The sequence below is a fragment of the Dermacentor variabilis genome, chromosome 4, assembly GCF_050947875.1.
Source record: "Dermacentor variabilis isolate Ectoservices chromosome 4, ASM5094787v1, whole genome shotgun sequence".
Lineage (NCBI taxonomy): Eukaryota > Metazoa > Arthropoda > Arachnida > Ixodida > Ixodidae > Dermacentor > Dermacentor variabilis.
In genome coordinates, this window is record NC_134571.1 from 49,239,205 (window position 1) to 49,252,913 (window position 13,709).

At 46.9% G+C, this 13,709-nt stretch overlaps 1 protein-coding gene across 1 annotated transcript in view; it reads left to right on the plus strand.

Annotated features, from left to right (window-relative positions):
• Window positions 1-7,775, plus strand: part of LOC142578191 (cytochrome P450 3A14-like) — a 32,085-nt gene extending 24,310 nt beyond the window's left edge. Inside the window, exons 13-14 of the mRNA XM_075687593.1 lie at window positions 5,176-5,338; window positions 7,642-7,775. Of these exons, the coding sequence (XP_075543708.1) occupies window positions 5,176-5,338; window positions 7,642-7,731 (253 nt within the window). The 3' untranslated portion in view covers window positions 7,732-7,775. The remainder of the gene's footprint in view (window positions 1-5,175; window positions 5,339-7,641) is intronic.
• The last annotated feature ends 5,934 nt before the right edge of the window (window positions 7,776-13,709 follow it).

Here is a 13,709-nt window from a genome sequence, read left to right on the forward strand (position 1 = left end):
GAAGAAAAACATCAGTAACAAACAATTTTGAGGCTGATTCCTACGTTAGGGGCTTCGACTTAAGCCATCGGCGTTACCGTTGAGACTCCCCTTTTTGTAACGTACCTCAAAGGAATATTGTTGTAAAGCGAGGCTCCAGCGCAGGAGGCGGCCATTTTTGGGAGAGATGGTCTGCAGCCATTGGAGAGGGCAGTGATCCGTCTCAATGATAAACCTCGAGCCGGCCAGATAGCATGACAATTTCTGAACGGCCCACACGAGACACGCACACTCTTTCTCGGTGGCGCTATACGCCTGCTCACGACTGGTCAGCTTACGACTAGCATACAGGACGGGGTGTTCGACTTCTCCATTTTCCCGTTGGCACAGTACAACGCCCATGCCTCGCTCACTAGCATCGCACTGAACAATGAACCCTTTTGTATAGTCTGGCGATCGTAGCACAGGCTGGCTTGTTAGGGCACTCTTTAGGGCGCTAAAAGCTCTTTCCTTTGTCTCGTCCCAGACGACTGTTTGAGGCTCTGTCTTTCTTAGAGCATCCGTCAGGGGAGCCGCGATATCAGAGTACCTAGGGATGTACCTCTGATAGTAGCCGGCGACACCCAAGAACGACCGAATATCGGTCTTGGTGCGCGGTTGCGGAAAGTCTCGCACAGCGGCCACTTTTATTTCAGAGGGGCGGCGACGACCCTGACCAATCACGTGACCGAGGTAGACAACCTCGGCCTGTGCTAACTGGCACTTAGGAGCCTTGACTGTCAAGCCCGCTTCGCGCAGGCGGGTTAGCACTGCCCGCAAGTGTGCCATATGCTCAGACCAGGATGCGGAGAATATCGCTACGTCGTCTAGATACGGTAAAGCGAATTCTTGCTGTCCCCGCAACACTTTATCCATGAGGCTTGAAAAACAGTATGGCGCGTTCTTCAAACCAAAACTCAACACTTTAGGACGGAATGTTCCCATTGGTGAAATGAACGCCGCATACCTACTAGCCTCTTCTGTAAGTGGAACCTGCCAATAACCCCTGACAAGATCTAGGGTGGAAATAAACTGAGCGCTACTAACTTTCTCAAGGCGCTCCTCGATGTTAGGGATCGGATAAATTTGATCCTTAGTGATGGAATTAAGCCTGCGGTAGTCGACGCAAGGACGAGGTTCCTTGCCCGGTACCTCAACTAAAATCAAAGGGGAGGTATAATCACTCTCACCTGCCTCAATAACACCGAGCTGTAGCATTTTCTTTACCTCAGCCTCCATAATATCGCTCTGGCGGGGTGACACCCGATACGCCTTGGATCGTACTGGCTCTGGGGAGGTAAGTTCTATATCATGAGTAAGTACCGAAGTCCTACCAGGCCTCTCAGAGAACAGACCTTGAAACTCTTGTAATAGCTGGTGTAGTTCGGTTTTCTGCTCAGGCGACAGCGGTGCTTTACTGATAAGGTCACTAATGACTTGACCGGTGTCTTCCCTGTTCGTCACTGAGCCTAGTCCCGGAAGCTCGACCGGAAGCTCTTCAGGAACGTTTACCATCATGCACACCACTGCTTCCCTTCTATCCAAGCGAGCGACTACGTCGGCCGCCTCGCCGGGTAACAAAGTGAGCAAGCGCTGTGGCCACGTTTCCCGAGAGAACCCCTGCTTCTCGCACGTTCGCTCAAAGTTAACCAGGAACAAACCAATGTCCTCTCCAAGCTTAAACGGCCGCATCAGGTCAGTCATTTTGAACAATACTCGTTCTCCTGCACCGTGTGCCTGACTTCCATTACGAGCGCGTTCCATCTCTACCTCGAGACGCTTCATTTCCAAAGCGTGTTCGCGCTCTTCTTTTTCTTTCTGCTCTTTAAGTTCGCGCTCCTGTTTCTCTTTTTGCTCTTTAAGTTCGCGCTCCTGTTTCTCTTTTTGCTCTTTAAGTTCGCGCTCCTGTCTTTTTGACCTCTCCTCAATAGTCTCAAGGCATTCCGACAGCTCGTCATCCTCAGCCTCTAACTCAAGAATAGCCTTTAGCAGTTCAGGTTTTCTTAGTTTGTCTGAGACATCCAGACCCAACTCTCTTGCAAGCTCCAACAATTTCGGTTTGCGCAACGACTTCAAATCCATGGCTGCTCTGAATGCTGCTTTCTCTACTGCTTACTATTGTCTTGCCGCAACTAACCCGGCAGCAACGACAACCACAATTACCAGCTCTGTTTCTAACACTAACAAAAGCCTGGCAAAGCTCAGAAGAAGAAAGTCCCGCACTCACCAAACCTCGCAGCCAAGAGTCCAGCGCAGTCGTTCCGCTGCAGGCAACCAGTCATCACACAGGGCTCGTTGCACTGCTCCCGGATCGTCGTTGAGCTGCTCAGCATACAGTCAACTGCATCTCTTCGCTGCTGGCCTCCGTTGTCGCGATCTCACCGCTGGCAACCAGATGTTTGGATCGGACCGCTGGTACGATCTGTTGGGAACTCGGCGCTGACGCCCGTGGTTGTACCTGGGTCGCAAGCCCCAAGGGTAGCGTTGGCCTGGCGGCCTGGGGTACAACTGGAAGCATCCGAAGGTCCCGGCAAAGCATGAGTCGACTGGTAACAACGAAACAACTTGTTTATTTTAACATCGCAAAGAGTTGGCGGTCAGGTTGACCGAAGTAGAGAGACGGGAGAGCACTTCACTCAACAGAAGAAATCGGAGCCCTCCTTTTTGGCGTCCGGGGGCAGCTGTTTTTATACTCTCGCAGTTGAGGGCAAGAAGGAACCCCTCAAAAGACGAGCACGTGAATGTACAATGGGCTAATGGTGACGCACACTGTCGTAGCGATGCCGTAGCACCATGTCGAGCACGATCTCGTAGCACCCTGTCGTGGCGCTGCCGGTCGGACACAATGACTGTAATGAGAGGATGGTCCCTGCTTTGGCATCGCCTGTTTCGGGCACAATGACTGGAACGAGATCCCTGCTTTGGCATCGCCTGTTTCGGGCACAATGACTGGAATGAGATCCCTGCTTTGGCATCGCCTGTTTCGGGCACAATGACTGGAATGCGAGGATGATCCCTAGGCGGTCGCATCGCCGCAGTCGCGCCTGGAAACACCTGGCGATGAGTGTTGCGGCGACGACGATCGGGCCAAAATGTCTGCCGCCCCGCCGCAGTCGCGCCGGCAAAACCACGTGTCGCAGGCGAAACGCAACAGGGTATGAGCCATTGTTGATGATGATATTTTTTGTATCACTCGAGTAGACTACTTAAGGCTTCGACCACTTAAGACCACGAGCCACTTAAGGCTTCATTTCCCCTTAAAAGAATGAAGCAGGCTACCTTGTTGTCCGAACAAAACGGCGGCTGGGCAGAATCTCTGAAAACTCGACGGGAATGTTGCCTGCACACAATAAAAAACTTCGTCAGGCTTCCCTATGCACTTATTGTAAGGCACGTTGTGTTTCCCGCAGGTTCGCAGAAGCAAGACCATCAAATACAGCTATGATATATCTATTTCTTCGGTTTTAGATGTAAGCGCTAGCTGGAGCCAGGTCGCAGAGACGTTTTCCAGATACGTCCCATTACTTAGTGTCGAAGCTGTTTTCTTAGCTGTCAACGTGGACTGCCGCCAATGCTGGTCATAATTAAAACGGACTCTTAAAGAAGCCAGAACAACAGCTTCTTCTGTGTCACACAGATGTTTCCTACAGCCATATGAGGCGTTTCTGATCAGGTCAAACTGTTTTTGTAACTTTAAGCCCGAAATGACCTTGCAGCGTTTTTCTCAGAACAATTATTTTTTTAGGTTTATAAATTGAATGATTATTGACTGATTAGGATGTGTGCCGCGCAGAAGGTACAGCGCCAAATACAGGCCATAAACGGCCTTATAGAGAAAGTAAGCAACAGTGATCTGTTTTTAGCGATGGCGCATCCACGACTGGAATTGCGAGTGAATGTGAGTGAATAAAATGAGTAAGTCCTGTCTGGTAGGATAGCTACAACAATGTAGGATAGCTGAAGCACTCAGCTTTGTGCCTTGTTGAAAGTGGCAGTGAAAATAATACTAAAGATTCCAAGTGCATTCCTTTCACAAGCACGCTTTCTCCCGAACAACAACGGCGTAGCTAATTTGTTAGGTTCCTAATATAGCAATAGTAGAATGTGGAAATTGAAACAGCTTAATGAGGAAAACTTGAGAATAATGTTGAGAATATAACTGCTCGCGCGACTACTAATACGTGCAGTTTAGTTTACTGTGCTACGAACTTAAAATTGCAAGTGGTGTTTAATGTCAGAGACAGCTTCAAACTACCTTTAAGAAAGTGCAGATACAATACGTCATAAAACTGAGCTAAGAACAAGAAACGTCCTAGACCAATTACCTCGTTCTTATTTTCACTCTACACTCAGGCACTACATTAAGGTACAAAGATGGCTTGCACCGGAATGAAAATTCCACATCCACCTAATACAGCGCCGGTATTAGGTATGTTAGCGCAATGAAAGAAACAAAAGGACTAAGAATGAGGATAAGACGAAGACCGTGGACGGGGTCGAGTGCTGACATCAACTGATTTATTCTGAAGACAGAACGATGCAAGAAGATAACCAAATGCGGATGCGTGCAGCGTTTAGGTCATCGTGTCAGAAAACTAGAATTCACTACCTAAGAGATACACTGATCTGTCACTAATACACTCCGTGCCTTTTTTTTCATAATATGATAAGCTTCCAACATTTCCCGTCCCCACCTATCACCCCTTCTCCTTGGTATACTTAGTAACGTATTGAAGCGGTGGTTAACACTTGAAAACGCTAAAATGCCTTATGTCGACTATAACCAAAACGTACAAGAACAAGTCCTATAGTACACCGCCACTATGATAGATCCAAGACTGTTCAGATAACCTTACTTTACGTCTTCCACGACCTTTTCTTTTCCTTCAATTTTGTTGATAGCTTCTTGAAGCCGGCCTATGTTTCTAGATATTTTTGCCAAACGGAAATGAGTAGCGGGCACCACTCATGATGCCAACTGTCCGAGACATACTGAAAAAAAAAGAAAGGAAGAAGCAGAACGAAAACAAACAAACAAACAAAGGGACGTTAGTAAAGGGTATTAGTAAGTAAATGTTTAGTCAGTAAGTAAATATATAAGTTAGTAAATGTAACTTTGCGGCTTCATCGCGCACATGTTCTTTTCATACCGCGCAGGTTTTCCCCAGGAAGTGAGGCCTCCTTCACGAAAGCAGCACTCATGCCCTTTGGTGTCGGGCCTCGCAACTGCGTTGGAATGAGGCTGGCATTGCTAAAGGTCAGGTACACTGTGGCCAAGCTGGTCCAGAAGTACCGCATGGAACTAGGCCCCTCTCAGAAGGTGACGATCATTTCACACTGCACTACGAAGAATGAGTCTGCCAGCCGCACTGCTTCACCTTACTTTTATTATCTCAGTCAAGGGTTCTTATGGAAATGTGCGTTTGTAGTTTTCGATACAGAGTCGAGGTTCAGCGGAAAACCAATACATAGCATCTATACTTGTACATTCTAGTGACTGAGCATGCTCAGCTTAGCTGAGCATGCTCCTGAGCATTCCTAAGCTGAGCATGGCTCAGCTTAGGAATGCGCCATCCCGAGTTGTTTAACTATTGTACGTTTGCTGCGTGTGCTGTTCCCTTGGCCTCGCAAAAAGCAGCTAAACACAAACGGCAGAATGCGGTCGTTATTTATTGACTTGTTTATTTAGTTACTTATTTATTTCAATATAACTTAAAGGCCCAATGAGGAGCACTGAGTAATGGGGGAATCATTGCAAGAGAGTTGTGCATGTGAATACCACAAAGATGAGTAGAAATCATCGTCACAAAACAGAGAGAGAGGAATATAGAAAGGCAGGGAAGTTAACCAGTCAAGAGTCCGGTTGGCTACCCTACGCTGGGGGCAGGGAGAAGGGGAAGAGAGAGAAGGAAGAGAAGGTGTAGAGCACTGCACGGACAGTACTCCAGTTAAAGCCGCTTGCGCAAACGAGACGTTCTCAGAAAGCACAAAAGTGCCTCCACTGAGCTGATGATCGGTGGGAACGGTGCTCTGGTAGTGCCTGTTCACTCAGAGGACGATCACTTCATTTCTCCAATGTGTTGGACAAATCTTGTCTGTATGCTTGAAATTGAGGACAATGGCACAATAAGTGGTCAATGTTCTCCTCGCATACGCAAACGTCACATGCAGGACTATCAGCCATTCCAATCAGTACTGAGGAGACATTCATGAAGGCAACAGCAACACAGAAGAGACGTTTCACATCTGTGCAGTCCGGCCGGGGGTCTGAGTTGAAGTGGCGGGTTTATTCTGTACAGTCTTGTGCGCCTTGCATGTGCGGTATTCCACTCTGCTAAGGAGAGCGTGCGTGCTAGAATGCGAAGTTGTCTCGCACTGTCTGTGCTTGAGAGAGGAATAGGGACGCAGCGGTCTTCTTCGTTTGACGTTCAAGCTGCCTTATCTGCATCATCATTTCCATTGATACCGCAATGACATGGTATCCATTGAAAAGAGATATCATGGCCGTTTTCTCTCAAGTGATGGGCAAGTCATACGATTTCGCACGTGAGCTGATCGCGAGTTCCATGTCGGAGAAATGACTGCACACATTGAAAGGCCGGTCTTGAATCGCAGAAGACAGGCCATTTTCGAGGACTTTCGGCATTTATCACATGAAGCGCTTAGCGGAGAGCCGCGAGTTCTGCAGCTGTAGATGTAGTCACGTGAGAAGTCTTGAACCGCTGTGTTATTCTCATTGCTGGTATAGTTACAGTGCCACCGGAACTGGTTGATGTAGTTGATCCATCAGTATAGACGTGTGTGCAGTCGCTGTATTTCTCGTACAAGAGAGGTAAAGTTAGTTGCTTGAGTGCTGATGACGGCTAGTCCGACTTTTTCTGAACTCCTGGGATTGTAAAGTTTACTTGAGTACGGCTCATACACCATGGAGGAATCGAAGGTCTTGCCGCAGGTGCGTAACCTGACCTGAGAGAGGACCGGTGCGCGAAGACAGTCGCACTGAATATCTTCATCTGTAGCCCATAAAACAGGGTTACAGATGAAGAATATGCGGGAGCGATCAAAACATCGGATAAGCTTCACTACGTACATTGCTCGCGCACATCATAAAACATTGTTAACAGCATATAAGAAAATCAATTACAGTTATTACAATGACAGTTAAACCTCTACTGCTGTCACAAATGTAATAACCTCAGAAAGACTGGCACCTCTTGAGTAGTACAGTGCAAAGGTAGCATGACACAAATACTGTTTAGCGATGTTGACTCAATGAAGCATTCGCAGTTTGCCGATGCATTCTTTTGTAGGGTTCTTGCAGCTCCTTATCATTCGCTTTCAAGAAGACTGTATCCGTAAGGAGCGGAACATTGATGAAAATGCTTAACAACCGTTAAAGAAAGCTGCTGCTGAGTATGAAGTCATGTCTTTCGATTCCCTGTGGCGGGCTAGTGCATCCCGATAGCGGCGGAATGCGAAAACGAGCGCATACGATTTAGGAGAGCTTTCGAACGCGCAAGCTCGTTAGACTTAATTCGGAGCCCTAGCTGAGGTGTTGCTTTTTTCTTTTGTTTGTACTGTTTAAATAAAATGGTATTTTATACCTATTCTGCAACCTTTTAGGGAACCATGGAGCTGGGCCAATATGCGATGGTATCGACGCCCGCAAGAGGGCCCTGGATTGTTCTACACAGTTTGGCGAATGAACGCTGAGACAACTCATTCTCTGAGTGGGCATATTACATAGTGTTATAAGCATTGATTGATTTGTGGGGTTGTTCCTTTCTGTCCCTCGTCATCCCTACTTGTTTGGCTTTGCCATATGCATAAACAGGTTCTCTAATAAACATTCTTGAGTGTTTGTTCTATATTCTTTATTGACTGCAGGAGTTGTCAAACGGCATGTTATAATTAAATAATAGTGCACAAACGTTTTATTAATGCTATGCGTGGCGCTAAAATTGTGCGCGATAATGGCGTGCATCCAACCTAAATGTGTAGTGATACAAAATTCCACCATCACATTTTTTTTGGTGCAGATGAAAGGCCGAGTGCTAAGATTGTTGGAAAAATGCACACAAACCCGAGCGTGCTTAAAAAAATAGTACAGCACTTTTATTACGATAACATTACATGGACCAAGAACGGTCAGCGTCCGTGATTATCATAGAAACTAGTTAGGAAGAGAGGAAGGATAATCGAGACGAATCAGTGCACAGCTAGAGAATAGACCAAAGGGTACCGGAAAGGAAGAGAGTGGTAGAAGCGATCAAGTCATTCGGTTGGTTTGGTTGCATCGTCCCTGTAGCGAACGCCTCACCCTCTTCTCTAGCCATAAACAGTGTCAGTGGTGTAAATGCATAATGTCGTCGATGCGGACAACGTTTTTTTCCATGGGATTAGTATGAAAACATGGCTGCAAACTCGTCAACGATACGAAGAAGTCAATCACTCGCCAGCGGACATGCTTTAATTGGTCGTTCGAGCGGAACACGAGTGTGTCGCGTTCTGGCTTCCCTTCCATTGTGCTACTTGCACATCTGCGCGCAGTCCGGTGTCATTATCAATTTTATGAAACTTGAGCTGACCCGTACAAACTCTTATCGGTCGTTATCAACCTGATCAGACCAGAGCTGACCCTTATCAATCTTTATCGTTTGTTATCATGCTTATCGAACTCAATCCAACCTTTAGCAACCTTTATTGGTCCTTACCGACCTTATAAGAATTGCTCCTTTAATTGTAAGCCCTTTTGACACTTTAGCACTATATAACCGTGTCGAACCATTGTCAGCCGTGCAGAGACCCATATAACTCATTCCTCCCTATCATCCTTATCAACTGATTGACTGCTTATCTGTGTGTGTTGCGCCCTCATCCGATCTTTGAGACCTCAGAGATCGGTGGCATGTCGACTGGTGATAGAATGCCCCAATAGAGTGCCCCAACGGAACGCGCATCCGCCGACCACTTCAACGCATTGGGGATGTGGCATGTTTGGCATGAAATTTTCGCAAAGTCGGAATTTCCCGGATGCATACAATGCTCCAAGACTGCTCTACATGTGGTCCTAGAGATGGCTTCTATTCCACTGCCACTAAATCTTTATACAAAGTCTCCATTGAAAACGTTCTCCTTTGAGATTTGTTTTGTACCCCCCGTTACAACAAATTCATATGGTTTAGAAATATTCAGCATCTGCAAGCGTGTGTGTTGAGCCAAATGTGCCAGACACTTGGATTCTGAGCGCCTGGGTTCGTAGGTGTGAAATTCACCACGGCCAACGTGTTTCCTTTCAAATTAACTTTTTTACACATTGATTTCTTTATAAAGATTCGTCCAGCGTGACAGGCGAACGGACGGACAGGTTTCCTCTGTGCATCGGCGTAGGAATGCTTACGAATTTAAAACCAAAGGAATATGTGGTCTATGTATCGTGTCTACACAGACCACATATCTATTGTTGTCCTTACGCGCTGCCCAACTCGCCCAACTTTCGCTCCTGTTGCAATACCTATCCTCTTAGCCGATAAAATGGCCCAAGTTGACTACCACCTTGGACCACCAGCTCGTGGTCATAATTCCATCGTGGTTGTTTCACTGTAGTCATTCCAGCTTCGTCATCCGACATTCGTCATGCCGTCATCTTCATACCATCTACGTCGACAAGTGGCCCAAGTTGTCAACCCGATACAATTCGTTTGTGCCACCATATTGTGTAGGCACACGTAGATCCTCGCGCTAATGATGGACAGCGGGAATTCCGGCTCTGCGCTCTCTGACAGCGTAAAACGTTATTCAGCGTTTGTACAATTACGTGCGTTGCATTTATTTACATTTCACCTTTAAAACACAGGTTGAACGCTCACTCTAAAGCAATACTAGAATGACTTTCGAGCCCAGCTTACGTGCCTTTAATGTAATTAAGATTTTAAGTAGTCCATTAGGAAATTATTGAATCTGTGTTTTGGTTTCTCGTGCAAGTAATGCCCGCCTATCTGAGTGATCCACCTCAATGACTGGAATTACACTATCTGCTACAGGCGATTTTTAAACAACACCGGAAAATTCACAGCATGGCATAGCTTAAGCATTAAGCATTAGGGTCAAAATTTGCGTCCGCATTTTTGAAGGAGAACCTCGAAAAGCTTTGGAGTACACCGTATCCGTAAACTCTGTGTTCGAAAAAAAATCTTACCATAAGCGTAAGCGCGGCAAAAAAGGATTAGTTATCAGCTGGGCTCGAAAGTAATTCTAGTATTGCTTTAAAGTGAGCGTTAAACCTGTGTTTTAAAGGTGAAATGTAAATAAATGCAATGCACGCAATTGTACAAACGCTGAATAACGTTTTACGCTGTCAGAGAGCGCAGAGCCTGAATTCCCGCTGTCCATCATTAGCGCGAGGATCTACGTGTGCCTACACAATATGGTGGCGCAGACGAGTCACCACCCTGTGAGAAGAGTGGCATCCAGGGGCACCGTAGTGCCAGAACCTGCCAGAACCTGCCAGAACAGCAACGTTACCTTCGCTGCAGTGCGCACATATCGAATATTGTTCATCGCCGCGACGTGTCAGTTAAAGGGACACTAAAGGTTAATATTAAGTCAACGTGTACTGTTTAAATACCATCACAGAAACCTCGAAACGCGTGTCTCGTGCGAAGAAGAGACTTATTTTAAGAGAAAATGCGTTCTGAAGCGTCCGCGCACCTCTAGCGCAGTTCAAATCACCCGCCCCCCGATCGAGGAGTATTGACGTCATGGTCTCATAGTGACGTTGCGCCGTCGGTGAGTAAAACGGCTCCCGCAGACGGCGCTACGGCTTTTCTGCGCAAAACGCAAACGCGCGGCCAGAAACAGAGCCAGGACAGAGCCAACAGCAGCGCAAAAGCGGAACTAAGTTGGTTAGCGGAGGTGAAAGCGCACGACGATAAGCTGGTTCTTTATTTTATGACGCCAACTTCGACGCTTGTTGCAATGGATGACCCTGACGAGACATTAGCTCGCGATGCTGGGCTCGAGTTCAGCGATTTAAATACTGATCAACGTGACCTGCTGTTGAGGGCTCGCGCTGCCGGCGTTGTTGCGTACTACTATACGACGACGGCCTGCTTTGAAAGGCACTTCACGCGACTTCAGGAAGTCGGCGTTGAACTCGTAATCCTCTGGACGAAAGTGCAGCGAGCACACTACGTGATTTTTCGGCTCTTTGCCAGCGCGCTGTGCCAGAGGTACGGCACTTAACCACTTCGAACGGAGACGTTCACTTGTTTGCACACTGTGATAAGTAACGTTGGATTTGCCGCTGCAACTGCCCTTGGCCAAGTTCCACGGACCGTTCGCACATCCCACGACATCACATGGACGTGAAATTCTCGCTGCTTGTTCCAAATGCAAGTTTCGCGAGCCAGCAGGACCACCGAGCAAGACGCGATAAAGAAACAACTGAAACTCCAAAGCGCGCGCGGGGCAAAGTCGAGTGCGCAGATTCGAGCGAAAACGAAACCTTTCGATCACCCATACGATCACCCAAGGGTAACGTCAAAATGTCATTTTTTTCTTAGAATCGAATAGAAGTAGACAAGTAGTATTTTCTTCCGTTTTGTAATCTAATGAAATGATCTTTTTAATACGACTAATTGAGTACTAGTGACAGAAATTATGATGAGGAGTGCTTTCGTCATCGGGCTAGTAGCGGAATGTAGCTGGGTGGTCTCAAATCGTGTCGTGCATTTACCCCAATTTCTCGGTTACTAAAGCTCTATTCGCGATTATATTGACGCCTTAGAAGTTCTAGAGCATTGCTTTATCACTTTAGCTTGACTTTCTGGTAACCTTTAGTGTCCCTTTAAGGAGAGGTGGCGCACTGCAGAGCGGGAAAAAAGTGACCTCCTCGCTCAGGTTTTCCTCTCGCCACCGGAGGCTATACGCCTCGTGCACCACCTATAGAGGCGCCACTGAAAGCCACCTAGCGGACGCTTCCAACAGTACACGCGGGAGCAGTAGCAGACGACAACCCTTTGCAGCAAGTATGGCTGAAGTTCGCGGCTGCAATTTCTCCTTTGTTCGGGTGCCAGGCTGCTTCTTCTGCGGTGACAGCTGTAGGGAAGATGCGGACCTCTGTGCGAGCGGGTATGAACACGATGTTACCGGTGTTTGGGACAACATGGTCCACATACGTGCAAGGTGTGTCCCGCAGACAAACGCCATGAACCCCATTTATATGACGTGGAGCTCATGTTCACTAGCCGATAAACTTTTTTGAGTGATGCGATCTCTCGATGGTTTTTTTTATTCTACCCTTGCCGCAATGCTGCTTCTGTACCTGAATAATAAGCACCCGTGGTTAGTGCAGACTTATATCAAACAAATCCGCACGGTGCCATCTCCGCATATGCCATTGTAATTTTTCTGCCGATGAATACATGTGACATCGCCGAATAAGTGCAGTCGAAGTCGCCTCAAGAAGAGTAATTGCCAATTTATTGATGGAAATGCGTACACTAGCCAACGAAGTCACCAAACAGACGGGTTAATAAAAGCGCGTCTTAGTCCTGTACCGCCGATGCAATTCTCCTGCATACGCCGATGAACTACCGTTCCCGCTGGAGTTTGTGCAATTTTAAGTTCCCCAAGGAAGCTGCTTGGAAACGTACAAAGCTAAAGACTGACTAACTTTTCAGTACTTCTTTATATTACTAGAGAGAGGTGCCACATGATATATTTAAAGGCAGAGCAGCGCCAGTCAAAGTAGATGAGCGCTGGCGACAAGGCCCGGTTTAGTCGTCTGCAGCGTAAGTATAAGAAAAAATTCAGTTGAGCCCAAAACTCACATGCAAGAAGGGACTACGTTGTGAAACAAATCACTCGGCGTGTTAAGTTTGCTCAGGCAACATCGAGGTGTGATGACTTCCCAAACAGGACGCGAACTTTTCAGCGGGAAATTGAACAAAAATACCATATGCAGCAGCTATTAGCAATTCTCCCCCCGAACTACCTATTTTCTAAACACATTTCCAAAAACGCAAACAATATCTAAGATGCCCTCGGGCGAAAAGAATAAAGCTGTTAAAGAAGCACTTCTTTGGTATCATTCCGATAAGACACAGCATGATTTATACCCTTTACAAACAAGGCAGGGTGAAAACTTCGCAGCTCAAAAGAATCGACAAGAGTTATGCATGGAGCAACTAGCAACAGTTAAACATGTGCAAAGCCACGCATAATATAGATGTAAAAACATGAAGTGCGCGACAGCTGGTGCGAGGATTCACCGCGCCACATGAGACCAACAATTTTAGCTTTTGCAAACTTCAGTAGCTTTAACATACAACGCAATGCACTCATGCAGTCGTGCTGCCTAGCTAGCGCAACGCGGTAAGGAAGCGGAAAACAATATAAGCGGCAAACCGCATTCCGAACTTTAGCGAAATGCCTTTAAGCCTCATGCTGCACTGCAGACGAACTTCGTTGCTCACGCGTCTAACTATGATCGAGTGGAAAAAAACACCGACGAGACAAAGGAAATGATTAGAACAAGAAATTTCCTATCGAAGCTACGATACATTTTTGCTACCGTTGCTCCCGCTGATGAGGCTTTGCCGCGAATGATTAGAACCGCATCTCCGGCAAGTTTTCACCGGTATTTGAGCCCCCCACCCTGCAACAATTCTTCTGCGACATTCCCTGAA